Source organism: Cynocephalus volans, chromosome 10, assembly GCF_027409185.1.
Source record: "Cynocephalus volans isolate mCynVol1 chromosome 10, mCynVol1.pri, whole genome shotgun sequence".
NCBI classification, from domain to species: domain Eukaryota; kingdom Metazoa; phylum Chordata; class Mammalia; order Dermoptera; family Cynocephalidae; genus Cynocephalus; species Cynocephalus volans.
Window position 1 is genome coordinate 94935887 of NC_084469.1, and position 27573 is coordinate 94963459.

Genomic DNA, 27573 nt, shown 5'->3' on the forward strand with positions numbered 1-27573 from the left:
GGCAAAGGTTTGATTTATAAGGAAGTAAGGGCTTTGCAGGAAAGTAAACTATGACAAGTGAGATGACAGGAAACGTAGGGATGTTTTGTTTATTTTCCCTTTGGACAGTAGTAGCCTCAGTAAGGATGTCATCACTGATTTATATGCTTCCACCTAACGCATCTTAAATTAACTGAGGAAATGCTCAGGAGTGTTTGTAAATAGTGGGGAATGATACATACACAGCTGTGCATTCATGAAGTTGACTGTAATAATTCCCCATAAAAATAAACACAGGGCATGCTTCAGCTTTGTTATTATAGTGGTTAAAAGTTTTAGGCCCTGTGATATGTGCTCATGGGTTTGAACACGGGTGTCATTGATGGGCTTCCCACTGATGGGGCCCACAGGATGTAGGTGTTAATGTTTAAAATTCTTATTTTAAAAAAATGCAAGTTGCATGTTAGCCTAGTTCCTGCAGCAGCAGATCATTCTAGCCAGCTTCTCTTAAATTCCAACCAGGATCTTCCTTGACAGCCATAACGTTAGAGCTATAAATGTTGGATTTACTGCTGGGGATTTGAGTGCATTTGCAATGGTTAAAAAAGCGGGAAGGGGATTTTATAAAACCCTTTCTATTTTGTGGTTCTTGCATCTGAATGGATGTTAAGGTTGACATGAAATGTTAAATATTTGAAATTTCATTTGCAATGGTTAAAAAAGCGGGAAGGGGATTTTATATAACCCTTTCTATTTTGTGGCTCTTGCCTCTGAATGGATGTTAAAGTTGACATGAAATGTTAAATATTTGAAATTTTATAAATGGTAGAGGGGTCATCCGACACAGAGACTGATTCCATTGCTAAATTGTGATTGCTGTCAAGAGCTGGAGTTTGGGGAGGGTAGAACTCAGGTACTGTGACCTCTCCACCCACTTCTGACATTCGACTCTCAGCTCCCTTCTTGGGGATGTCTCACTGCTATTGGCTTGTGTTTGGCTTTCTGGATTCATGGCAGTTTGTAACAACAGACTGATAGCCTAACCCTACTTTCCTCACCTTCCTCCTGGTACACACACCTTATAAGGTAATAGTCTCCCACAAAGATTGGTCTTTTCAACACCGCACTCTCCCGAGTGAGCCACGGCCCGGCCCATAAAGATTGGTCTTTTCTAGGCCACTCACTGGATAAATGATCAGGACAAAAAGGCGGGGGGGGGGGGTTATGTAAAGCCATTTAAAAAAAAAAAATTCAGCCTTTGTCTTGACCAATTCTTAAATATTGTATATCTTAGTAAGTTGTACAAAAATGTTTTTCTGCAGAAACACTTTGTTCCTCCTCTGTAAAACCCTTCTACAAGAAAGGTCTGGATGACAGTGGGAGCTGTTGAAATGTAAAGTTGATTGCTAAATGGGACACAGTGATTCTGTAACAGGGAAATATCCAAAAGAACAGCATCTGAGGAAGTGACTGGGGGAGGCCAGAGGTTATTGTTAATATTGCTTTTTAGAATGCTCCCTGCAAGCTTTTTCCTCTTCCTGAAGGAAATTTCCCTGTGCTGCCTTTCCAAACTGCTGTGTGTGCTTTGAGTGCAAACTGACTGCTGAGCCAAGATCACACTTGACATGCTATGAGACAGCATGGCATGGCCCAGCTGCTGTGCTTTGCACATAGAAAAACTAGAGGGCCACACTAATGAAGATGATAAGTTTGTCGTGAAGGTCATTGACAAGCAAACCATTTGGAATCAAGGACTAAACTAAATTATTTGGTCTGGACTGAGCATTCTAGGGCAGGAGGCCCCATAGTGGGAGGAGTCTTTTAACCTTCACTGCCTGACTAATATATGTCCTGCTTGGGATGCCCTGACAGTTGTAAATTCTTTGTTTCCAACAGTACCTTGTGTGGCCTTTGGGATTGTAATCATGTGCACAACCTGTCATGACATGGCCCAAGATTTGGAAGGCATTAATGTCAGCATTCATTACTGGCCAGAGTTGTGCTGTATCAGACTTAATAACTCAGGCTAGGTAGAAAGGATTGATATAGAAATTTAAGGAGGAAGTCAGTTGGATTTCTAAGATAGACCTTGATTTTAACAAGTCCAGGACCCCTAAAGGGCATCACTCAATCAGTACTGTACGTTTGTCTCACGCTGATGTGTGGGTCCTACTGATAATTTTGTTGCACTGAAACAAGCCAAAGAGCTTGGCTACAGAAGAGTAAACACAGCAGGCCTAACCACTGTCCCTTGAAAGTCCTGTTTACAAGGTTGTCTGTGTGTCAAAACTGACTGCACAAGCAATATGTTTATGCAGAACACATGTTGCCTCCTGGAAGTCTGGAATCTTGGTATTTGCCAAGCAGTGAGTGCTACATAACCAGCTCCCAGTAAAAACGCTGGCACTCAGTTTCTGCTGAGCTGCTCAGGTTACCAACAGTTCACATGAGTTCTCACCATTAGTTGCTGGGGGTAACAAGAGCACCTCGTAGGACTTCAATGGGAAAGGACCTTTGGGAGCTTGTGCCTGATTTCCCCCCAACTTCACCCCATACACCTTTTCCCTTTGCTAACTTGACTCTCTAAGCTTTCACTGCAGTAAATCTTAGTTGTAAGGCTGGCTACATACTAAGATCTGTCAGTGCCCCTAGTGAATCATTGCACCTGGGGTGCTCTTGGGGACCCCCCCAACACATCTGACATCCTGAAATGGAGAATTTTGGTACCTGTTTATAAGAGGAGTAGGTGGAAGGTTGTTTTAATGATCTGCAAAGCCCCCAAAGCCCATTTTGCTTTTCACAGGTAGGATTTTCACATGTTTAGACTTCCAACAAATGTTAGGAAAGAAAAAACATGTAATAGCTCTGTTTTGTTAATGAGGAAAACAAATGAGATTCTGTTCTTTTCTCAGTGTTGAGTACCACTGATCACTGTGATTCTGATGTCACCTCATTTCATCTCCAGTTCTTATCTTCCCTCCTGTCATACAAGTAAAGTTAAGCACAAGAAGCACAGAATCTTAACCTAAACTCGTATATCTCAGTGCAATCATAATAGTGTAATCTCTCAGCTTTCAAAGCCTGTTATGTGCCACCACTTGTAAACACAGAATGACTCTGAAAGGCAAGTACAACTAGGTAATTTTACAAACATGGCATTGGCTTTTACGGATGGGGTTTATAGGACTGCATGTTCCATTTACATGACATTCTGGAAAAGGCAGGGGTATAGGGATCTAAAAAAGATCCGTATTTAGGGGTGGAGAGTTGCATACAAATGGGCAACACGAGTGTTTTTGGAATGACAGAATGTTCTCTATCTTGATCGTGGTAGTGTAGATATGAATTTATGAAAGCTCATAGAAATACACTTAAAATGGTGAATTTTACTGTTTACATATTGAAAATAATGGAAAACAATAACATCAAAACCACTATCATGTGCTAAGAGAAAACTTAAACCCTCCTGAAACTTCATTTGAAAATGTGCAGCAACGTTTCTTTTTGCCACCTTTGGATACTTTGAATAATTGAAAAGCTAGGGACGGAGGACTCATGTCCCAACCTTTCTTTGACTCCAGTCTGTTAGGAAATGTCCTTTTAGGGCTACACCTGCCCAGAACGTTCCTGGAATATCTGAGTTTATTCCAGGTCCCTTGGGTCAGATCTTTGGGGATGCTGTGGTTCTGAAACATAAAGGTTCACCCCACTTCTCCCAAGGGGGACCCACTTGGGGGTTTCCTAATCCTCCAGCATTGGAATCATATCATCCAAGGACTTGTCTTAAGGCCATTTTCAACTCTAAAGTTCCCATCACAATCTCAATTCTGTGATTTCTTCCAGGGAAGCATCGTTAGAGATCTGTACCTGCACCCCTTGGGGTAGATGCTCTCCGGTGGTAGATGCTTTCCGGGATGGGGTGACAGACGACATGGTGAAAGACAGTGGGGGCTGCTTCGGGGCTGATGTAGGGGGGCTCTGGGACGATGCTTGGTGGAAGTGTCCCTGAGAGACTCTGGTGCCATGATCTCTGAGGGTGTGTCTGTGAGTTTGGGGGCCTGTGTCTGGGTGTCCCCACAACAAAGATTGTGCGATTTTGTCTTTCTGTCATCGTGGCTGCATGTGTATGTCTGGAAGGGTTCAAGTGTCTAAGCGGTGGTCCCTTTGTCTGGGCCAGAGTGACTCATTGTGTGTGTCTCAGTGCATAGCTATGCTGTGTCTATGTGTCTGTATTTCACAGTCCATGGTGCTGAAACCCAGAGCCACAATATGCCCAACTGGATTTTCCCGTGTGTTGTGTTTAAACTTTAACAGGCACATAGTTATCATAATGAATTCTTCCAAAATACAAGTATAGTGAAAAATAAAACTTCACAATTATTTTTTATACGTTGTCATGAATGAGTCCCAATATTTAACAGTATTTTATACTTTTAAATAGCATGCTATACTTTGGCATTAGTTTAGGCCTCATCTTAGAATTTTCTCACATCTGTGTTTCTTTCCAAGTATATTCATTTTTTACTTCAGCTTTCCAGCAACAGCAGGAGCTCCACCAGGCAAACTCTTAGATGACAATTTTTGTAACAAAAATAGTCTAGATTTGATCATCAGTAAAGTAAAAGCACAACTGACACCAAAATCAATCTCTGCAGTCCATCTCATAATGATTCCCACAACATCTTCTAGTTCACTGGTTTTCCAGTAAAACCAAAAAATTGCTCTTAAAAAAAGCATAACCACAATTGCTTTCATTTTGATTTTATGCAATTTGAAAATTTTCATCTTATTTTGTCTCATTTTAGCAAGAGTTTTTTTTTCAGGTCCTTCAAATTCATATCATTGTATTTGAATACAACAAAGAAATATAAGAACCCTGTAGCCATTCCTAAAAGATTGTCTTCAGCCCTTGTCAATGTTAGAGTCTTTTCTTTCTGTCTTACCAGAGCTTCTCGGTCCTAACAGAACACATGGTTTCTCCTCAGTGATGGCATTTTTTTGTGACATAAATAAGAATTATATAAGCTGTCTTAGCTTTTGCTCATTACATGTCACAATAAGCATTCTCTCATGCTCAGTGGTGGTTGGCTTGGGTAGGTTATGACAAGCAGAAGCTTTGGAAGTTCCCTGTGGCAGCTTTTCTACAGCAGAAAGTTTCCGCCAGCTGCAGCGGCTGTGATTCAGATGTGTTCATTCAGGGGCTGAGGCTTCCCACCTCTGCTAAAGTGTCCATTTAGGCCTCTCTCCCATAACGGGTTCACATCCCGATGACTCAAGCATCCCATGGCCAACATGCAGGGGAGAATTACACTCTGCCGAACATGAGGACATAACTATGATTTCACAGAGAACCAAAAAATAAGGGTTGGTCATTTAACCTACTATGCCATTTAAATACATTTTGAAGGCAGGGATTCCATTATGCATTGTAAGAAAGAAGAATCTAGCAAAAAAAAAAAAAAAATCTTCAATAAGTATCCCTCTGGAGTGACATCACCAAAAATGGCAGAATAGGAAACTCAAGGCACAAAAGCAACTAAAAACTTAACCAAAATTGTCACAATCAGCTTTTGCAGAACTCTGGACTCTAGAAAAACAAACGCAAATAAGCAACAACAAGAACAACAAAAACAAACCCGTACTTGGAACCAGGAAAAGCTTAATGTAGAAAGAAGCTGCTGCGTGTGATAGGAGAGCACTGTGGCTTTTTCAGTTTGCAAGAATTACAACCATTGTCGTGGGTATGATGTGATATCTCACTGTGGTTTTGATTTGAGTTTCCTAAATAATGATGTTGAACACCTATTGATGTGCTTGTTGACCTTTGGTGTATATCTTTGGAGAAATGTCTATTCAGATCAATTATCCACTTTTATTTATTTATTTACTTATTTTGTGGTTGGGCAGTATATCCATTATTTCACTAGGTTGTCTTGTTGAGTTGAAAAGTTTTTTATATTCTGAATACTAGACCCTTACCAGATAAAGGACATTTCAATAAATTGAAATGCATGGATCTTATAAAATCCCTATGGAGATGATAGGGAAACTACTTACTGTTCGTGATACTCGGGGAAAGGGCCTTGGGAGGTCAGTTAGCTGACCTCAACCCTGCTCATCCCCTACCAGGTTCTTGATTCTACCATAGGAAAGAATTCAAGAGCAGAGTCACAGTAGGAAATAAAAACAGGATTAATGTAAAGAATAAGACAGACTTCACAGGGAAAGTGTGGCCTAGCTGCAGAGACTAAGCAGTGGCTGCAGCAAGTTTAATACAACAGTAAGACATACACTTTACAAAGTGCAGACTGATTCCAGAGTAAACAGCAGCCTGCAAAAGGCAAGTTTAACACAGAAAGTAAGATATACACACCTCCCCGGCAGGCAGGCAAAGTGTGGGCTGGCTCCAGAGACAGCAACAGCCCCACATTCTTCCTGGATTCAACTTTTGTAGCTTGGCTATCTACATATTCATACTATCTAATGAATATTCAACTAAGAGATGGTTCCCAGTTATGTAACGTAGCCTTGCACATGTTCAGTTGGTCTCTTTGGAGCATGCTCATTGGTCAAATTCCATCACATGCACCAAATACACTTAGAATATCCTAGGTGCTCTCTAGCGCCTCCAGTGGGAGGTCATTCAAGGGATAAACTCCTTTTTTTTGAGCACGCTCAGCTACTGAGATTATGTAAGTCTGACTCCTGTGGTCTCAATCTCTCTGCACTGGTACTAAAAATAGGTGCTACTAGGCCGGCCAGTGGCTCACTCGGTAGAGTGCGGTGCTGATAACACCAAGGCCATGGGTTCGGATCCTATATAGGGATGGCTGGTTTGCTCACTGGCTGAGCATGGTGCTGACAACACCAAGCCAAGGGTTGAGATCCCCTTACCAGTCATCTTTTTAAAAAAAAAGAAAATAGGTGCTACAAGCAACAGCAGCTTGGGGCTCAGAAGAGGGCCTTGAGTCGTAGGGAAGTGGTTTGAGACCCAGGGGAGTGGCTTAAAACCCGAACCCAGGGGGACTGAGCACCTCCTATTTCACTAGTATATTTATTTGAAGATATTAGGAGAAATTTGATTGTTTTAGGTAAGAGAATGACCTTTTGGTTATGTTGAAAAAAGATATATTCCAAAATATTCATGCATTACATAGTTTGTCTAAGGGTCTTCAAAATTGTACAGAGAAAAATGAGTAGAGTACAGATACTTCAGACCCATTTTTCTAGATCTAACTTGCAATTTACAGCAAATACAGGGAACAGAGGTGTGCAATAACAACAGGCAATGCAATTAAAACCCCATTGCATGAAATTTTCCACATGATTTGTTATTTTCAACAAGTAAATTACAAACAAATGTGTGATTAAGAAAATATAAATTAAAATAGACATAAATATCAATAAATTCAAATCTAGGAATCTTGTTAAATCCCAATTCAAACAGTCCAACAGAAAAACATAAAATTGTGGAGACAGTTTGGAAAATTGAGTGCTGCCTATGTGTTTATTTTAATATAATAAGCTGTATTTTTTCATCTATAGGTGTGATAATGACATTGTGGTGATATTGAACAAATAGATATATCACAAAATATTCAAGGATGAAATGATATCTGAGAATTGGTTTTAAATCATCAAGAGAAATGGGTGAGGTAGATATGAAAATTAATGAAAAATGGGTTTTTGCCAGAAAATGGACAAATAAGGTTTCATTATGCTATTCTCTCTCTATATGGAGGTCTACTTATTAAAAGGAATTTTTGTTTCATAACTCTACATAATTATTCTCAAACAGTATATAAAATAGCATGGTATTAATAATAGCATTATTAATTCAAAGTTGTCAATCCCGCGTGAAACCTAGTGAAGTCCTCATGGTGACCAGAGTGCAGCCATCCTTCCCTTCAAGCCAGGTCACATGTGTCTAACTGGGTCACAGACCCCTCTGCCCCATTCTGTGTAGGTCATGGGCTACGTAGTTGAAAGAAGATTCTGGCAGCTTTAGGCATGGTAGACATACTTTATTGCAGACACAAACTACACAGACATGTTTTATTCTCAGACACAAGCTCTGCCTTCACTCTGCTGACCCTCCATGCTCTGCCGACCAGCAGTTCAGAGCAGTTGTCTCTTTATACAAAAGGTACACAAGAGTGGCCAAAAGCCAAGTGCATAACGTAATTACAACAGACATGTTGAATCCGTAAATGGGCACACATGCGCAATTACACTACTCTTATACAACTTGTTTCTGACAACCATGCTGAATCACACCCATTTCTAACAAATAGGAGGGGAGTGAGCCTGACTAAGCTGTTCTAGTTTAAACTTTTCATTTTCCTTATACATGTGTCTTGCTTGAGCCAGTGGAATGTGAGTGAATATGGCAGAAAGGCCTGAAATATGTCTGTGAAATTGGTTATCCTCTATTCCTTAGGTAATCCATTAAGAGGAAATTTTCTTAAGGGGTTGCTGTTCACTCAGCATCTGTCCCACAAAGGACACACTTGGATCAGAGTCACCTCAGTTGGCCCACATACTTTTGCAAAGCAAAGAAATCACATTGGTCTTAGAGACCCACAACTTCTATCAATCTACCCAAGCCAACCCTGCAGATCAGCAAGCATGAGAATGAGTAAGCAGACGCTGACTAATACAGCTGTTTACACGATTACTGTTAACTGTCTGGTTTGAAGCAGAAGTCATGACCTCTGTTATGTCAGAGAAACTCTGGTAAGAGAGAAAGGAGGACTTTGTAAGTCCAAGAAGAAATCAAGAAAGTCACCACACAGAAATTGTTATTGGATCCTTGCGTTTCCTTATTTATTCAAATAAAAATGCTATGAATTGACAGGTTTGGGATGAAAATCTTACAAAAGTAATGAGACAAAAACTAATTTTTAAAATATTGAATAAATTTAAACTCAAGTATAATTTTTTATGTTTTTGCCATGTTTCTCTTTTTGTGTTGTTAAAAAAAGCAGGCAATTAGCATTGTGGGAACCATATTATATTTCATGCACTTTGTAGGTCAGTTGTGGTGTCAACTCTGCTTTTACTACTAGAATTATCATAACTTGAAATATTATATCATACAACAATTACCATTTGAGTTTATCTGATGCTGCTGCTGGAAAACGAGTAAAAAGCAATATATTCGAAAACATGTTTAGATGTGAGAAAATCCTAGGAAGAGAACTAAACTACTGCTAAGGCATGCCATGCATGAATTTAAGAGTCAGCACTCTGAAATATTATAGCTCATACAACTTAATTAAAATATTCGTGAAGCTTCTACTTTTAGAAGCAGTTTATTCTATAACACTCACATACATCCAAAAATTATAGCTATTTCAGAATAGGTGGGGACTGTGTATCCTGATGAAGGGCATATTACAGAGCAATGTGGATCAGGGCACATATAAATTGTATAAGGTGTAACAGTTTCCCAATAAAACTAGGTACAAATAAGGACACCCATTCCCTCACTCCTGGTAACCATCACACTAAAGATGCCATCCAGAACCACCAGAGGGGGAGAGAAAAACTATGACAGAAAAAAAATTTGCCCTCTCCATAGCTCAAATGATCGTGTATGTAACAACAAAAAATATCAAGATAATCACAGAATCAGATTTTCAGTAGGTTTCAAGAATGCAAACTCAATATAAAAATGCATTTAAACTTTTTAGAAACAAGCAGTTAAAAAGTAAATTTTAAGACGACATAGTTTTTTTTTTTTTTTAAAAGATGACCGGTAAGGGGATCTTAACCCTTGACTTGGTGTTGTCAGCACCACGCTCTCCCAAGTGAGCTAACCGGCCATCCCTATATAGGGATCTGAACCCTTGACTTGGTGTTGTCAGCACCACACTCTCCCGTGTGAGCCACGGGCCGGCCCTTAGGCCTAAATAATTTTGATCATTCTTTATGGCCAAATTTTCAAAGGAAGTTCATATATCCTGAGGGAAACCTGCAACATGGTGTGGGGGCATAGCATATAAAGCCACAGGATAAAAATGGCTCATTTTCTAAGAAGATCCTTTGGATTAAAGACTTTTAGGGGAAAGTGTAAGTAATCTAACAGATATGTAACTTATCAGAGGTATGTTATCGAGTACAAAAAAATCTTTTGAAATTTTAAGATAAAATGCAAGACTTTGAAGGAATTTCATGCTAATAGCAAACTGCATTAGGTGTGAGTCTCAGACTCTTCAGGCTACACAAAAGGTTCTCATTGGAGGGTAACTAATCCTGGGAAATGGTCACTTACAGTGAATCCACTCAAAATGGGGACTGGATATTTCATACTAAATAATTGGGGGGGAAAGTGTGGATTAGAATTTTACATTGAAATTTAAACCATAAAAATAGAAAAATAAGTTTCTTACTGCAAAGAGTCATCCTCCCCCATACCACTTAGATAAGACTGGTGGATGTCCTTGTTTACCTGTGACAAGAGGGTAACAGACCCTCCCAATTCCCTTACTTTGACTCATAAATTATTTGCTGAACTAAGACATTATTAAGAAATTGTTAGCGACCCTAAGACAACGTAGATTTTTTAAGTAATTATTGTACAACTAATTTTCTTTCAGTCCTAAAATATATCTACTGAAGGATACACAATGATCACAATAAAAAATTATATAATGTGATTGAATGACATCAAAGTAGAATGAAATAAATGGAGAGATGGCGCATGTTCTCAGAAAACAGATTCAATGACATCATGTTGGCAGCTCCCCCAGACACGCCAAGTGGTTCAACAAAGTTTCATTAAATCTACAACCAGGTATCATTTTTATATTTGTTTTGGTTTGGTTTTTTTGTCTAAACCAACAAAAAAACCTACTTCTAAAACTGAAGTGTAAGATAAATTTCTGAGAATATCAAAGATTTTCTACAGGAAAAAGTTGTGGCACTTTCCCTAGCACACATCAAGGATTGTAACACTACAGTAATTAACGAGATCATATTTGCAGAGGAATGGATAAATAGACCTATGGGGAAAAATAGAAACCTCTGAAACAGGCTCACCTATTCTGGGCAAGTGGATCAATAACAGAGTCTGTGTGTGTGTGGACTCTGTACAGGTAGTGTGTATATATATACTAAGCTAGAAAAAAAGAGATTCAGAAATTCCCCTGTATTAAAATAGAGTCCATCAACCTCAGAATAAAGGCAGAGAAATGATAAACCACTGTCTGGGGGAAAAGATTTGCAGTTCTTACACATCAAAAAAGCTGAGTGTCCAGAATATGTAAAGAATGCATATAGACTGTGGGGTCCCTCCATTCTCCCCGCCCCCCCTTGCTTTCTGTGTGCTGATTGAAAATGGTAGTGTCATGAACACTCTGTGACCCAGCCAGCTGCAAGTTTTTCCCAGCAGGCTTGTACCCAAACCTGGGCTTTCAACATTGCCTAACACTGATAGTTATCTAGGTTGTTGTCCCAAACACTGACTAGTCCAGGGCCTGAGGAAATTTCTTAAACCCTTATGGATTCCATGCCCTGACCCTCTCGCTTCAGACATACCCAGGTAGAACATCCTTTCTCTCTTGCTGTCCTCCACGAGGATGTCCTGCAGCACTCTGGACGTAAGTTCCCCTGATAAATGCTCAAGACTGATCACCCTGGCCTTTACTGCTTCTTTCTTTGAAATGTCAACCAGCGCCATCACAGGACTGTTTGTGGCAGTCCTTTGTGGGAACAGTTTTCCAACACAGTTGTACCAGTTTCCACTCCATCATTAGTGTATGAGAGTTCCAGTTGCTCCACATTGCCATTAACACTTGGCCCACACCTGATTTTTTTTATCCAGTCATTCTGGTTGGGATTATAGTGGTATCTCCTGTGATTTTAATTTGCATTTCCCTGATGGCTGATGAAATTGAGCATTTTTTATATGTATATTAGCCACTTGGATAACTTCCTTTGCAAATGCCTCATTGATCATTTTCAGTTTTACTTTTCTGTTGTACTGTCTGCCTCCCTGTTATTAATTTGCAGCTCTTAATATATTTCTGGATATAAGTTCTATGTCAGATCTATGCATTGCATGCATCTCTGGTCGGTGGGCTGTCTTTTCACTCTCCTAATGATGACTTTTGTTGAAAACTTCTTAACTTTGGTGTAATGTATTTATTTTTATTGCTTGAATTTTAGTGAGGATAGCCTTTCTATTTTCTTGCAAATTAAACTCATGCAAACATAACAGAAATAATGTGGCGCTTTCATTCTTCCTACATATATTGGAAGAGTTTAATTCTGCAATCACTACTTCTTAAAGGTTGAATATAACTTTTTTATTGTGGCAGAAACACAGATCATATTATTTACAATCTTAAGTACTATTTTAACTGTACTATTCACTAATATTAAGTACATTTACATTGTTGTGAAATAGAATATAACTCACTTTTAATGACCACCTGGGACTGCTGCGGGATGTATTTCATGACTGGAAATTATACAGACACACAGACACTTGTGACTGAAGACAGTGACACCAGGCAGACACAGGGACACTTCTACCTACATCCTTGCGGACCAGCAGACATAACTACCAAGACTTTGGCATCCGGAACAAACAAGTAGAAACACACAGGACTCCCCAGGCCCGGCCTCCTGTGTCAATCACCAGGTGCACACGGTGGGAGGGTCGCGGCCTCGACCCTCTCCCGGGCCCAGCACCGCGGACTCCGCCTCGCTCGCGGTGACGTCCCCGCTAAGGGTCTTGCTCTCAAAGAGCTCAGATCACCGGGACTTGCGGGAAAGGCCGCCCCCGACCCGTACCTCCTGCCCAGGACAAGGAGTCGTTCTGCAGCGGACACTGAGTCGGGAATCCCCGCGCACACCTACGTCCCCGCGTTCGGAGGAGGAGGAAGGAGGGGCCGCCCCGGAGCCGCAGCGCTTTCTGCGCAGACGCGAACGCCCCGGGCGGGCGGGGTGAGCCACTCGCGTTCCCGACGTACCTGTCACTCAGGCTGCAGGGGGCGTGTCCTAGAAAACTGTCTAATCAGAGTCGCTGTTGTTAGTATCATCCTACAATCAGGGGCGCTGACGTCTGCAGCCGGGTCCAATCAGAGGCCCGGGGGAGGGATCACTCTCCGCGCCGACGTGCGCGCGCGTCCCCGGTCCCCTCTTGGTCTCAGGTACCTACGTCCTCGTGGTTCTCTGTCTGCAGCGGTCGCGGCCCTCGGGGAGGACGCCCCAGACAGCCGGGAGCGGGGCCGGACATGGTGAGCGCGCGGGGGCCGGAGCCCGAGTCCGCGGGCGGGGACGACTCCAGAGCGGGAGGCGGCGGGCGGGGGCGGGGGCTCTGGGGCAGCTTGTGGGGACGGCCGGAGTGAGGGGCTCGGGGGCGGCTTGTGGGGACGGCCGGGAGTGAGGGGCTCTGGGGCGGCTTGTGGGAACGGCCGGGGGCGGGGGCTCGGGAGCGGCTTGTGGGGGGCTCGGGAGCGGCTTGTGGGGACGGCCGGGAGTGAGGGGCTCGGGGGCGGCTTGTGGGAACGGCCGGGGGCGGGGGCTCGGGAGCGGCTTGTGGGGACGGCCGGAGTGAGGGGCTCGGGGGCGGCTTGTGGGGACGGCCGGGAGTGAGGGGCTCGGGAGCGGCTTGTGGGAACGGCCGGGAGTGAGGGGCTCGGGGGCGGCTTGTGGGGACGGCCGGAGTGAGGGGCTCGGGGGCGGCTTGTGGAGACGGCCGGGAGTGAGGGGCTCGGGAGCGGCTTGTGGGGACGGCCGGGAGTGAGGGGCTCGGGGGCGGCTTGTGGGGACGGCGGGAGTGAGGGGCTCGGGGGCGGCTTGTGGAGACGGCCGGGAGTGAGGGGCTCGGGAGCGGCTTGTGGGGACGGCCGGGAGTGAGGGGCTCGGGGGCGGCTTGTGGGGACGGCGGGAGTGAGGGGCTCGGGGGCGGCTTGTGGGGACGGCGGGAGTGAGGGGCTCGAGGGCGGCTTGTGGGAACGGCCGGGGGCGGGGGCTCGGGAGCGGCTTGTGGGGACGGCCGGGAGTGAGGGGCTCGGGAGCGGCTTGTGGGGACGGCCGGGAGTGAGGGGCTCGGGGGCGGCTTGTGGGAACGGCCGGGGGCGGGGGCTCGGGAGCGGCTTGTGGGGACGGCCGGGAGTGAGGGGCTCGGGGGCGGCTTGTGGGGACGGCGGGAGTGAGGGGCTCGGGGGCGGCTTGTGGGGACGGCGGGAGTGAGGGGCTCGCGGGCGGCTTGTGGGGACGGCCGGGAGTGAGGGGCTCGCGGGCGGCTTGTGGGGACGGCCGGAGTGAGGGGCTCGGGGGCGGCTTGTGGGGACGGCTGGGGCGGGAGGAGGTCGGGGAAAAGTTTGGGGAAAGGGACGCAGTAGCGGAGGGCGGTGACCTGCTCTGGGGCGCGTCAGGTGAGCTCCACGTCTGCACTAATGGCCATTTTTAGGGCCTGAGGTTTCAGTGAACGTAAATTCCTGGCTCTTTTTTGGCGTTCTTCTTCCCGTAAATTTCTCTGGTCTCTCTGTCTTCGGCCGCTGACTGGTGTGATGCAGGAACTTGCCTGAGAGTGCTGCTGGGGAGATGCCCAGTCACAGCCTCTCTAACGTTCTGCTGCACAGAAGGCGAGGCGTGCAGCCTCGCACCTGACAACGAGGTCCATGAAGAAATGGATTTCAGATGTGATGGGGAAAAAAAAAATCGTGGTTACTGTTCTATGCAGGGTACAGAGTTTGTGACAATGTGCGGTCCTGTTCCGTTTCCTTTTAATGTCTAGGCATCAGAAAATTCAGATTCTGGCCGGTTTGCAGAGTTGGTGATAGCGTGGTGCTGATAACACCAGGGTTCAGGGTTACCAGCCAGAGGCCGGAGGAAAAAAAGAGAGAAAATGCAAATTCTGTCAGCCATGGCCTGTAAAACTGAGTGCTCAATTCTGATTAATTTATCCTTTGCTGGTTCTTTTTTGTTGTTATTTTTTTTTTGAGGGGGGACAGCTGGCTGGTATGGGGACCTGAAACCATGACCTTGGTGTTACAAGGCTGTGCTCTATCTAACCAGCTGAGCTAACAGCCCCTTCAATTCTGATTAATTTACAGTTTGTTATTGGGAGGATAATAGTTAACTGATACCCATTTTTGGAAGGGATAAGCGGTTTGCAGTCATCTAAAACCATGAAGAGTGATTTAGAATGCCTGCCCCTCCCCTACCTTGAATACAGGATGAATGTGGTGATTCTGGTGTATTCTTATTCAAATACTGGGAGGAGGAATCTGTGCATCGTTTAAATTGTATTTCATTTATTTATTTTGGGCGGCTGGGCCAGTGCGGGTAAGTTTTCAATGATGGTGTGAAGCAAGTATAGTCCTGGGGTGGGTGCTCAGGCCTGAGCCCTCTGATTCTAAGCCAGGTCCACAGTTGAGCCTGCAAAGGAGATTAATGAAGGGACTGTGCATCTTGCTGGGGAGCTTCCCCTGCAGGGACCTCCAGCCACTCAGAACAACCCACAGAAGGAACTGCTAGGCTGAGAGAAGCTTCAGAGCATTGCAAGATGTGCTAGGGGCCGTTTTGTCTTTGAGATTATACTTTGTGGTGGCCCTGGGACTGTTTCCTGAGGGTTTGGTTTGGGTAGGAACACAGTTGGTATAGTCAGCATAATTTGTGCAAACTGAGAAATTCTGTGAAGGTCAGACTTACGGAAAGACTACTTGGGTTCCACTGCTATTGAACAGATTTATGAATTGGAGAGTTTGAGTCAGAACTTAAACTGAGTCCACCTGAGAGTTTCCTGGCTGGTGAGAACTTAGGCCCTGGAGGAGAGTCAGTAGGTTGTGGGGAACAACCAGAGACAGGTGCCCTTGGTGCTCAGGGTCCCTCACTCTTATCGAAGCAAAATACTTCATTCTGTAAGGGAATTTAAATGAGGCATTTATTAGATTTGCAAATCAGGGAGACCACCTCCCAGCCTTAGATGTGAGTCTGCCCAACACACAGAAAAGGCTAGGGGTTTTATAGTGTAAGTTTAGGAAAGTCTAAGCCGTAAACAAATTCCAAACGTGTAAAGATGGAATGGATAACTGACTATGACATTTTAAATAATGATTTCTCAGGTCTTTTACAATATTTATGGCTACTCTAATCTAGACTACTCAACTTGTAAGTAATTCCAATTTGTTTAATATACAGCAGGTTAACAGTCATCCCATTTTCCCAGGATCTCTCTAAAGAGTGTCATCTATGTTTACCTTAAGCAATGGGTTTCTTGGTGATAAATTCCAAGACTAAATGCCAAGCAGTAAATTCTTTTTTTTTTTTGCTTTTTATATAAGAGCTTTATTGAGATATAATTCACATACCATACAATCTATCCACTTAAAGTGTAAAAATGAATGGTTTTTAGTAAAATCAGAGTTGTGCAACCTTTACGACAGTCTATTTTAGAACAGTCTCATTACTCCCCAAAGAAACCACTTACCCATTAGCAATTACTCCCCATTTTTTATCTATTCCTCCTTCCCCAGTCCTAGGCAACCGTTAATCTGCTTTCTCTCTCTATAGACATGCCTCTTTTGGGCATTTCACACAATCGGGCTCATACAATATGTGGGCTTTTGTGTCTGGCATCTTTTACATTATATATTTTCTTTCTTTTTTTAAAAAAAATTAATTAATTTATTTATTTTTCTTAATTTTATTTTGTCGATATACAATGTGGTTGATTATTGGGGCCCTTTACTGAAACCCCCTCCCTCCTCCCTCTCCCTCCTCCCACCCAACAATGTCCTTTCTGTTTGCTTTTCGTATCAACTTCAAGGAATTGTAGTTGTTGTGTCTTCTCCCCCCCCCCGTTTTTGTGTGTGTGTGTGTGAATTTATTTATTTATTTTTAGCTCCCACCAATAAGTGAGAACATGTGGTAATTCTCTTTCTGTGCCTGACTCGTTTCACTTAATAGAATTCTCCCAAGGTCCATCCATGTTGTTGCAAATGGCAGTATTTCATTCGTTTTTATAGCTGAGTAGTATTCCATTGTGTAGATGTACCACATTTTCCGTATCCACTCAGCCGATGATGGACATTTGGGCTGGTTCCAACTCTTGGCTATTGTAAAGAGTGCTGCGATGAACATTGGGGAACAGGTATACCTTCGACTTGATGATTTCCATTCCTCTGGGTATATTCCCAGCAGTGGGATAGCTGGGTCATATGGCAGATCTATCTGCAATTGTTTGAGGAACCTCCATACCATTTTCCATAGAGGCTGCACCATTTTGCGGTCCCACCAACAATGTATGAGAGTTCCTTTTTCTCCGGAACCTCGCCAGCATTTATCGTTCAGAGTCTTTTGGATTTTAGCCATCCTAACTGGGGTGAGATGGTATCTCAGTGTAGTTTTGATTTGCATTTCCCAGATGCTGAGTGATGTTGAGTACTTTTTCATATGTCTGTTGGCCATTTGTATATCTTCCTTAGAGAAATGCCTACTTAGCTCTTTTGCCCATTTTTTAATTGGGTTGGTTGTTTTTTTTCTTGTAAAGTTGTTTGAGTTCCTTGTATATTCTGGATATTAATCCTTTGTCAGATGTATATTTTGCAAATATTTTCTCCCACTCTGTTGGTTGTCTTTTAACTCTGTTAATTGTTTCTTTTGCTGTGCAGAAGCTCTTTAGTTTGATATAATCCCATTTGTTTATTTTTCCTTTGGTTGCCCATGCTTTTGGGGTTGTATTCATGAAGTCTGTGTCCAGTCCTATTTCCTGAAGTGTTTCTCCTCTGTTTTCTTTAAGAAGTTTTATTGTTTCAGGGTGTATATTTAATTCTTTAATCCATTTTGAGTTGACTTTAGGGTATGGTGAAAGGTATGGGTCTGGTTTCATTCTCCTGCATATTGATATCCAGTTCTCCCAGCACCATTTGCTAAAGAGGCAGTTCTCTTCCCCAGTGTATAGGCTTGGTGCCTTTGTCAAAGATCAGATGGCTGTAGGTGTGTGGGTTGATTTCTGGATTCTCTATTCTATTCCATTGATCAGTGTGTCTGTTTTTATGCCAGTACCATACTGTTTTGGTTATTATAGCTTTGTAGTATAGTTTAAAGTCAGGTAGCGTTATTCCTCCAGCTTTATTTTTTTGCTCAGCGTTGCTTTGGCTATGCATGGTCTTTTGTTATTCCATGTAAATGTCTGGATAGTTCTTTCCATTTCTGAGAAAAAAGTCATTGGAATTTTGATGGGGAGTGCATTGAATTTGTATATCACTTTGGGTAGTATGGACATTTTCACTATGTTGATTCTTCCAATCCAAGAGCATGGGATATCTTTCCATCTTCTTGTATTCTCTCTAATTTCTCTCAGCAGTGCTTTGTAGTTCTCATTATAGAGATTTTTCACATCCTTGGTTAACTCAATTCCTAAGTATTTTATTTTTTTGGTGGCTATTGTAAATGGGCTAGCTTTCTTGATTTCTCTTTCTGCATGTTCACTATTGGAGAATAGAAATGCTACTGATTTTTGTGTGTTGATTTTGTATCCTGCTACTGTGCTGAAATCATTTATCAACTCCAAGAGTTTTTTTTGTAGAGGCTTTAGGCTGTTTGATATATAGGATCATGTCATCTGCAAACAGGGAGTTTGACTTCATCTTTTCCAATCTGGATGCCCTTTATTTCCTTCTCTTCTCTGATTGCTCTGGCTAATACTTCCAACACTATGTTGAATAGGAGGGGTGAGAATGGGCATCTTTGTCTAGTTCCTGTTCTTAAAGGAAAAGTTTCAGCTTTTCCCCATTCAGGATGGATATTGGCAGTGGGTTTATCATATATGGCTTTAATTATGTTGAGATACTTTCCATCTATACCTAACTTATAGAGGGTCTTTGTCATGAATGAGTGTTGAATTTTATCAAATGCTTTTTCAGCATCTATAGAGATGATCATATGGTCCTTGTGTTTGATTTTATTAATATGGTGTATCACATTTATTGATTTGCGTATGTTGAACCAACCTTGCATCCCTGGGATGAATCCTACTTGATCGTGGTGAATAATTTTACGTATGTGTTGCTGTATTCTGTTTGCTAGTAGTTTATTGAGGATTTTTGCATCTATATTCATCAAGGATATCGGCCTGTAGTTTTCTTTTTTGGTTATATCTTTATCTGGTTTTGGTATCAGAATGATGTTTGCTTCATAGAATGAGTTTGGGAGATTTGCGTCTGTTTCAATCTTTTGGAATAGTTTGTAAAGAATTGGTGTCAATTCCTCTTTGAATGTTTGGTAAAATTCTGCTGTGAATCCATCTGGTCCTGGGCTTTTCTTTGTTGGGAGCCTTCTGATAACAGCTTCAATCTCCTTTATTTGTTATTGGTCTGTTCACTTGAGTCTGGCGCCTTAGACCACTCGGCCATCCTGACACCTCCAAGCAGTAAATTCTAATGGAAGGTCAGCTTCTTGGGCTAGACAAGAACAGTTCAATTAAGTTAAAAAAAATTGAGTCTCTGTGGTTCGTTTTTTGTTTTTTCTTCTATTCTCCTTTCCTGGCCTCTTTTCTTCATCTCTCCTTCCCTAGAAGTGGCCCGCTGGGGTGCATCTCACTAAAGAGAGTCTGTCCCCCAAGCTAGGGTAAGGGTTTAACATTCTTTGTTGTTATTGTTGTTTGGCTTTTATGGTTTAACCTTCTGATGTGGGGTTTTCTTGTGCACGGTGGGTGAAGCTGGCTGCTGATCTGAGCTGGGGTAAATGCTTGCTTCTCTACTTTATTTCCTTTATAGAATCTTGCTGCCATGTAAATGCCCTTTTTCAGGTTCTGGGAGTGCCCTTTGATTCTTAATTTGTCAGCTGTTTTGATCATGAAACGTTGCTGAATTCTGTAAAATGCTTTTTCTGCACCAGTTGACGTCTCATGTGGTGTTTATCACGTGAATGTGTTTTACATTGATTGATGTTTCTACATTGAGCCACCCTTGCATTTGTAGGCGCCAAAGGAAAACTTCACCTGTAAGAGTTCATTAATAAAAATCAGTGACAAATTTAGATCAATAAGAAGCAAAGGCATAACAGATTTTTATTATTTAATGTGCTATTATTTATTTAAGAAAAGCACAGAGGAATCAGAAGACAGTAAAGTCCCAATTTTCCATTGGGCTACAGAGCTTGTATACCCCATCTCCATAGGGAAAGGGGAGGTGGGGGTGTAAGAGTAAATGATTCTTAGGGGGACACAATGGGCTTGGAGAACATGCAGTGGCTCAGGGTAAAGCCTATTTGGCCTACAGAACAGACAGTGACTGGTAAATGATTTTCTTTAAAATATGGAAGGGGACCAAAATATAAGACAGTAGTCTGTGACGAAAGATAGTCTAGGTGTGTTGACAGACTTCAGTTTTCCTTCCTGTGATATGAGTTCAATTAATGAAATCTCAGGAAAAGGACCAGAGGTAATTCTCTTCTTCTTTGGTGGGTCCAGACTTTAGTTAAATAAGGGAACCAGCTTCATTCTGTGCTTTGGAGAGAGAGAGAGGATTGAGAGACAGGAGGTGGGAAGGAGATCAGAGAGACCTTGAGTCTGCTTCTTTATTTCTGCATGTCAGAGCACTGCTGTGTACGTGCAGGTATGTTCAGCAGTTTCTTCCTTTCCATTGGTCTGTTTGTCTTCTGATACCATTCTATTGCTATCCGTGTAATTTTAAAATCCTTGCTGTATGTTAAGCAAACCCTTCCCTAAAACACTTTGCTAGGACACACAGGAGTCCACGTATACGACTACTTGTGGGTATCACTTATCACTGGGAGAGGATACAAAACAGAACGGCAAATGGGAAAGGAGCATGGGCCTAATTCTGAAGGAAACAAAGTGCAGTTTCCGTCAGTGTCCCCTGTAAAGTCACACAGGACAAGTGCCTCGGTCTGTTTGTATTTCTGTAATGAAATACCTGAGAGTAGGTAACTTAAAAACAACAGAAATTTATTTGTCACAATTCTGGAGACTGGAAGTCCAAAGATCAAGGTGCTTGGCTGGTTTGGTGTCTGATGGAGGACGAGGTCTCTGCTGCCAAGGAGGCACCTCGTTGCCGCACTGTGTCCTCACACAGCAGAAGGGCAGAAGGCACTATCTGGTGCCCTCTGACCCTTTTATAAGGTCACTGATCCCATTCATGAGGGCTCTTCCCTCATGACTGAATCTTCTCCTAAAGGTTCCACCTCTTAATCCTATCACCGAGTATTAAGTTTCAATATTTATTTTGGGGACACATGCAGAGGAAAGCAAGGAGTCTGTTTCCTCCACAATCAGTTCTTACAGCATGTGTGAAATGTTGTCTATCAGGGAAGCTCTTTGGAGACTGTGCCCAAGGCTTTTACTGGGGGTTGATCACGTTGGCACTTTTGCCTAGGACATACCTGAATTCCAGACTCAGAAGGAAAGCATAAACCATATTTTATGCATAAACAGTTCAGGAACAGTGAGCTGTTCTTTTCTCTCAGGCTTTTCAGTGAAAAATTTACCTCCGCTGGGCTGGCCCGTGGCTCACTTGGGAGAGTGTGGTGCTGATGACACCAAGGCCACAGGTTTGGATCTGTATATAGGGATGGCCGATTAGCTCACTTTGTTTTTTTGTTTGTTTTTTTTAAAGATGACCGGTAAGGGGATCTTAACCATTGACTTGGTGTTGTCAGCACCACGCTCACCCAGTGAGCTAACCGGCCATCCCTATATAGGGATCCAAACGTGCGGCCTTGGTGTTATCAGCATGGCACTCTCCCAAATGAGCCACGGACTGGCCCTGTGGTTAGCTCACTTTGGAGAGCGTGGTGCTGACAACAGTAAGTCAAGGGTTAAGATCTCCTTACCGGTCATCTTTAAAAAAAAAAAATTACCTCTGCTTCTTAGGGTTTTTTGGCTAGGCCTGAGAAGTAAGTTCACATAAAACATGAGACAGGTGTATAAATTTAATTCAAGTTTTACGTGGTATTGAAACCTTCATAAGGAAATGAAGACCCAATGGCACAGAGTTGAACACTTATAAACTGAATTGGACAAAGAGGAGTAAGTTGTGAAGAAGTAAATATACTACACGGTGAGGCTAAAACAAGATAAAAGTTTGTTTAAACCATGTCTGTTCAGGATTTCCTCAGTCTCACCTTCCCGTGCTTGGTGATAAGAATTTTACTTTTTTCCCCAGTACCAGGAGGGCATCTTTCACATGGGAATTTCATCTTGATCTTTAGTGTACTGTTTTTCAAGTGCCTTTAATTCAAGATAGTAGATAGTCAGTTCATAGTGGCATATTTTGGAGTGGCATATTTTTAATTCCTTCATCGTGAAGGACCAACTTTGCAAGCAGGCCTTCCTAAGGACAAGCAGTATCAGGCCTGCTGTGTTAATGCTTTCCTGCACATTTGGTAGTGGAACTTTGTTACAAGAATGCACTACAGGTGTGCTGTACCAAGAGTAATAAGGGCTGACCCAGGCAGCTCATCTTACTCCCGCAACAGTAAAAAAAGGTTATTTGTGTTAAGATGCTACTCTATTCACATATGAATACATGAATTCACAGCATCAGAATTGCCATGTGGAAACCTTTTTCTGTACCCTGCATGTGGACATCAGTGGGCTGATGATCTTGTTCCAAGACCAGGGTTTAGGGGAATCATGCAGCTCAGTGTCTTCCTATGCCCAGGGTTTAGGCTGTCATGCTACTGTGCCCAAGAGGGCACTGGAAAAGAGAGAAGAAGGGAGTTCTGCTTATAGAGTAGGTTTGGGGGATCACTTCCTCTTGTAATTTGTGAAAGGAGTACAAATGTTCTTTAGGAAGAAATTACTGCTGAACTTATTCTTTGTTTTAAAATCATGGGACAAGTCACAGTCAAACTGTTTTGGACTTCAGTGAACTCCCTCACACACTGGAACTCTGTACCTGTTCCTCCAGGTCAGCAAGGCCCAGAGCAGTCTTATATCTCTGGTGGGAAGAGCTGTTCAGGCATCTTATCATCTCAGTGTGTGTGTGCTATGAAATCTTTGACAATGTGAGAGCAGAAAGAAAAGTCTGATGACCAGATCATAAATCCAATTTCAGGAGAGCATAGGATCTGTATGCACTTCCTAGAAGGAAAGTCTTATCTTTCCTATGCTGACAGTTTCACCCACTCTTCTCATACATTTGGGATGTTTTAGAACTCAGTGGTCTTTGAGGATGTGGCTCTGAACTTCACCCTGGAGGAATGGGCTTTGCTGGATTCTGCTCAGAGGAACCTCTACAAAGATGTGATGCTTGAAACTTTCAGGAACCTGGACTCAGTAGGTAAGGACGGCCTCATTCCTTATTCAGTGAACTAGTATTTCTTGCTTATCAATGCTGTCTCAAGATTTGCAATGTGGAAATGGAGTATATTGGTAAATAGGATGGCTTCATGGACCTAGAATCTAATCCTTTTTCTGTGACAATGGAAATCCATATTTTAAACTTTTTTTTTTTCTGGTTTTCTCTAAAAGACTTGAAGCTTCTTCTTTTTCTTTTTTTTTTTTTTAAAGATGACCAGTAGGGGATCTTAACCCTTGACTTGGGGTTGTCAGCACCATGCTCTCCCAAGTGAGCTAACCAGCCATCCCTATATAGGGATCCGAACCCATGGCCTTGTCAGCACCACGCTCAGCCAGTGAGCAAACCGACCATCCATATATAGGATCCAAACCCGCGGCCTCGGCGCTACCAGCACCACACTCTCCCGAGTGAGCCACGGGCCGGCCCGAGACTTGAAGCTTCTTAGGATCATCAAAGTGTATATACGCTTCATGGGCCATTTTGGGTCACCGAGAGGTAATTGTTTGAAACCTTGTGATAATTTTAGGGATTTGTCTACTCTTTTGGCCCCTTGTAGCGGTAACTGATGAAGTCCTCAAACAACGAAACATCTGAACAATTTTTTTTACTCATAGGTGACTTATTCCTTCAAAGTTTTGTTCAAATTCTCTTGTCACAGAAGACTCACTTTAAAGCTAGTGGGCCAGTTTCTCAGCAGGATATGTGTTAAGGAGAAATAACTAAGGAACAGAAAATTGCAAAGTTCATAAGCAACAGAAAGTAGCAAAGTTCATAAGGACTAATTCCTGTGTCTATATTGTAGGGAAATATTGGAAAGACCACAGCATTGAAGATCAGCACAAAAACCAGAACAGACATCTGAGGTGAGTTCAACTCAGAAAGGAAAGCAGTATCCCAGTACAGAATCATAGTATGTCATGAAATTAAACAAACAAACAACACACAAAAGCCGTTTCACATTTGTTTATCCTCAGATAATTTTCACCCAAAATGTTTTTTCAACTGTGACACAGATATTCAGTGTTAAACACAATTAAGTGAGGAAGCAATTTCAGGAAACCCCACACATAAGAAACACGGTTTTAGTAGCAACTGTAGTTGTGGCCTCCTCCAGAGCATTCCATTTTTTCCACTTTCAATCAATTCATACAGGTAAGAAAACCTATACTCTAACTGAAAGTGGTTACAATGACATTGCAATACTTAGTACTAAATATTAGATCATAAGTAAGCATACTGTTAACCATGTGGCTATCTTAGTTTTAACAGAAATCATATGGTGGAAAGGCTCTGTGAAAGTAATGAAGGTCATCAATATTCAGAAGGCTTCAGCCAGATTCCAAGCTTCAGGGGAATAAAATCATACGAATGCCATGAATGTGGAAGAGTCTTTCTGCATCATTCTTCCCTGAAGAGGCACATTGGATCTCACAGTAGGCCCAAAATAAATGAATATCAGGAATGTGGGCAGTCCTTCAGTTGTCCCTCATATTTAAGAATGCATGTGATAACTCACTGTGGAAAGAAAACCTGTGGATGTGAATTATGTGGGAAAGTCTTGACTCAATCCCAGTGCTTCACTCAGCATTACAAGACTCACTTTGCAGAGAAAACTCACAAATGTAAATACTGTGGAAAAGTCTTCAGTGAGTTCTCAAGTCTTACTAGACATGTAACTACTCACACTAAAAAAAAGAAGCCTTATACATGTAAGGAATATGGTAAAGATTTCATTTATCCCTGGATTTTTAGAAAACATATGATAACTCACACTGGAAGAAAACCCTATGAATATAGACAATGTGGGAAGGCATACAGTAGTGTCATGTCCTCACTATGTCATGTGAGAACAACTCATAGTGGAGAAAATCCTTATAGATGTGAGCAGTGTGGGAAAGCTTTCAGTTGTTCCAGTCACTTACAGTGCCACTTGAGAATTCACGTTGGAGAGAAACTCTACAAATGTAAGCAATGTGGAAAAGCCTTTCGTTTCTCTAGTTCCTTTCGAAGACATGAAAAGATTCACAATGATCAGAAACCCCATGAACCTAAGCAGTGTAGAAAAGCCTTCCCATATGCTGCTGCTTTTCGGAGACGTGAAAAGACTCATGCTGGCAAGAAATCCTATGAATGTCAGCAATGTTGGAAAACTTATAGTAGCATCAGTTCCTTACGATGTCATGTGAGAAGAACTCATAGTGGAGAGAATCCCTGTAAATGTGAACAATGTGGGAAAGTTTTCAGTTGTTCTGGTTACCTGCAATATCATGTGAGAATTCACACTGGAGAGAAACCCTATGAATGTAAGCGATGCGGGAAAGCCTTTGGTTTTCCTAGTGCCCTTCGAAGACATGAAAAGACTCACAATGGAGAGAGGCCCTATGAATGTAGACAATGTGGGAAACTCTACAGTAGTGTCAATTCCTTACAATGTCATGTGAGAAGAACTCATAATGGAGGGAACCCCTGTGAATGTAAGCAATGTGGGAAAGCTTTCAGTTGTCCTAATTACTTGCAATATCATGTGAGAATCCACACTGGCGAGAAACCCTATGCATGTAAGCATTGTGGGAAAGCCTTTGGTTTTCCTAGTTCCCTTCGAAGACATGAAAAGACTCACACTGGAAGGTTTCCCTATGAATGTAAGCAATGTGGGAAAGCCTACAGGACAGCCAGGAACTTAAAATATCATTTGAGAACAAATCATAATGGAGAGAACTCCTATGAATGTCAGCAATGTAGGAAAGCTTTCAGATGTTCCACTTACTTACAGTGTCACATGAGAACTCACACTGAAGAGAAACCCTATGAATGTCAGCAGTGTGGGAAAGCCTTCAGTTTTTCTAGTTCCTTTCAAAGACATGAAAAGACTCACAATGGAGAGAGGCCCTATGAATGTAGACAATGTGGGAAACTCTACAGTAGTGTTGGTTACTTACAATGTCATGTGAGAACAACTCATAATGGAGAGAATCCCTATGAATGTAAGCGATATGGGAAAGCTTTCAGTTGTCCTAATTACTTGCAATACCATGTGAGAGTTCACACTGGACAGAAACCATATGCATGTAAGAAATGTGAGAAAGCCTTCAGTTTTTTAAGTTCTCTTCGAAGACATGAAAAGGTTCACACTGGTGAGAAACCCTATGAATGTAAGCAATGTGGGAAAGCCTTCAGATGCTCTACTGCCTTTCGACAACATGAAGAGACTCATGCTGGAAAGAAACCCTGTGAATGTCAGCAATGTGGAAAAGCCTACACTAGGGCCAGGAACTTACCATATCATTTGAGAACAAATCATAGTGGGAAGAATCTCTATAAATGTCAGCAGTGTGGGAAAGCCTTCCATTTTCGTAGTTCCTTCCAAAGGTATGAAAAGACTCACAATGGAGAGAAACCCTATGAATGCAAGCAATGTGGGAAAGACTTTAATTTTTCTAGTGCTTTTCGAAGACATGAACAGACTCACAATGGAGAGAGACCTTGTAAATGTCAGCAGTGTGGAAAAGCCTATAGTAGGGCGAGTGCCTTACGATGTCACATAAGAACAACTCATAGTGGAGAGAATCCCTATGAATGTCAGCAATGTGGTAAAGCCTACAGTAGTGCCAGTTACTTAAACTATCATGTGAGAACAGCTCATGCTGGGTAGAGACCCTATGAGTGTAAGCAATGTGGGAAAACCTCCAGGTTTTTCAGTTGTTTCCAAAGGCATATAAAGACTTACTACAGGGAAAGTGTATGAATGTAAGCAGTGTGGTAAATCCTTTTGTGTTGCAGCCTTTCAAAGACATCTGAACACACACACACACTGGAGAGAAGTGATAAATATAAGCAGTATGGGACAGCTTTCAGGTGGCCCTCATAAGAGGGTACTTCAAAAACTTTATGGAAGGATTTGCGTTACCTTACAATTCTTTTTTTCCACCATCTTTTTGAAGTACCCTCTTATTTACAAAAATGTAAAGATGCACAATGGACATAAACTCTGTAAACGTGAAAAATGTGGGAAAGCCTTTCAATTATAATAAATTCTTTCAAGGTCATAGGAGAAACCATGTTGGAGAGAAAGCCTGATGGAAATTAGTGTATAATGATCCAAAAAACTCACACCAGAAGAGAAATATAGTTACAGATTAGGTATTGCTTTATCAGCACATCAGTCTTAGATTGGATTTATAGGGAATGAGTTTAATTCTAAATTTTGGAAATAAACATTGGAAAGAGAAATAATTCTTTATGTGCACTTTGAGGAATACCACAGGAGTTTTAGTCAGCAGTGTATTTTTCCTATAGTGAAATTAATAAA

At 42.2% G+C, this 27573-nt stretch overlaps 1 protein-coding gene across 1 annotated transcript; it reads left to right on the forward strand.

Moving 5' to 3' along the window:
• Positions 1-13139: 13139 nt before the first annotated feature.
• LOC134386978 (zinc finger protein 14-like) lies at positions 13140-27530 on the forward strand. Its single transcript, XM_063109136.1, has 4 exons — positions 13140-13226; positions 23117-23243; positions 24067-24127; positions 24534-27530. The coding sequence occupies exons 1-4, from the start codon at positions 13224-13226 to the stop codon at positions 26914-26916; spliced, it is 2574 nt and encodes an 857-aa protein (XP_062965206.1). The 5' UTR covers positions 13140-13223; the 3' UTR covers positions 26917-27530.
• The last annotated feature ends 43 nt before the right edge of the window (positions 27531-27573 follow it).

Bases quoted from the DNA above. Each gene is read 5' to 3' on its own strand.
- LOC134386978 (XM_063109136.1), top strand. The intron at 23,244-24,066 runs GTAAGGACGGCC...TCTATATTGTAG, and splicing joins CAGGAACCTGGACTCAGTAG to GGAAATATTGGAAAGACCAC. The intron at 24,128-24,533 runs GTGAGTTCAACT...TAGTTTTAACAG, and splicing joins AACCAGAACAGACATCTGAG to AAATCATATGGTGGAAAGGC.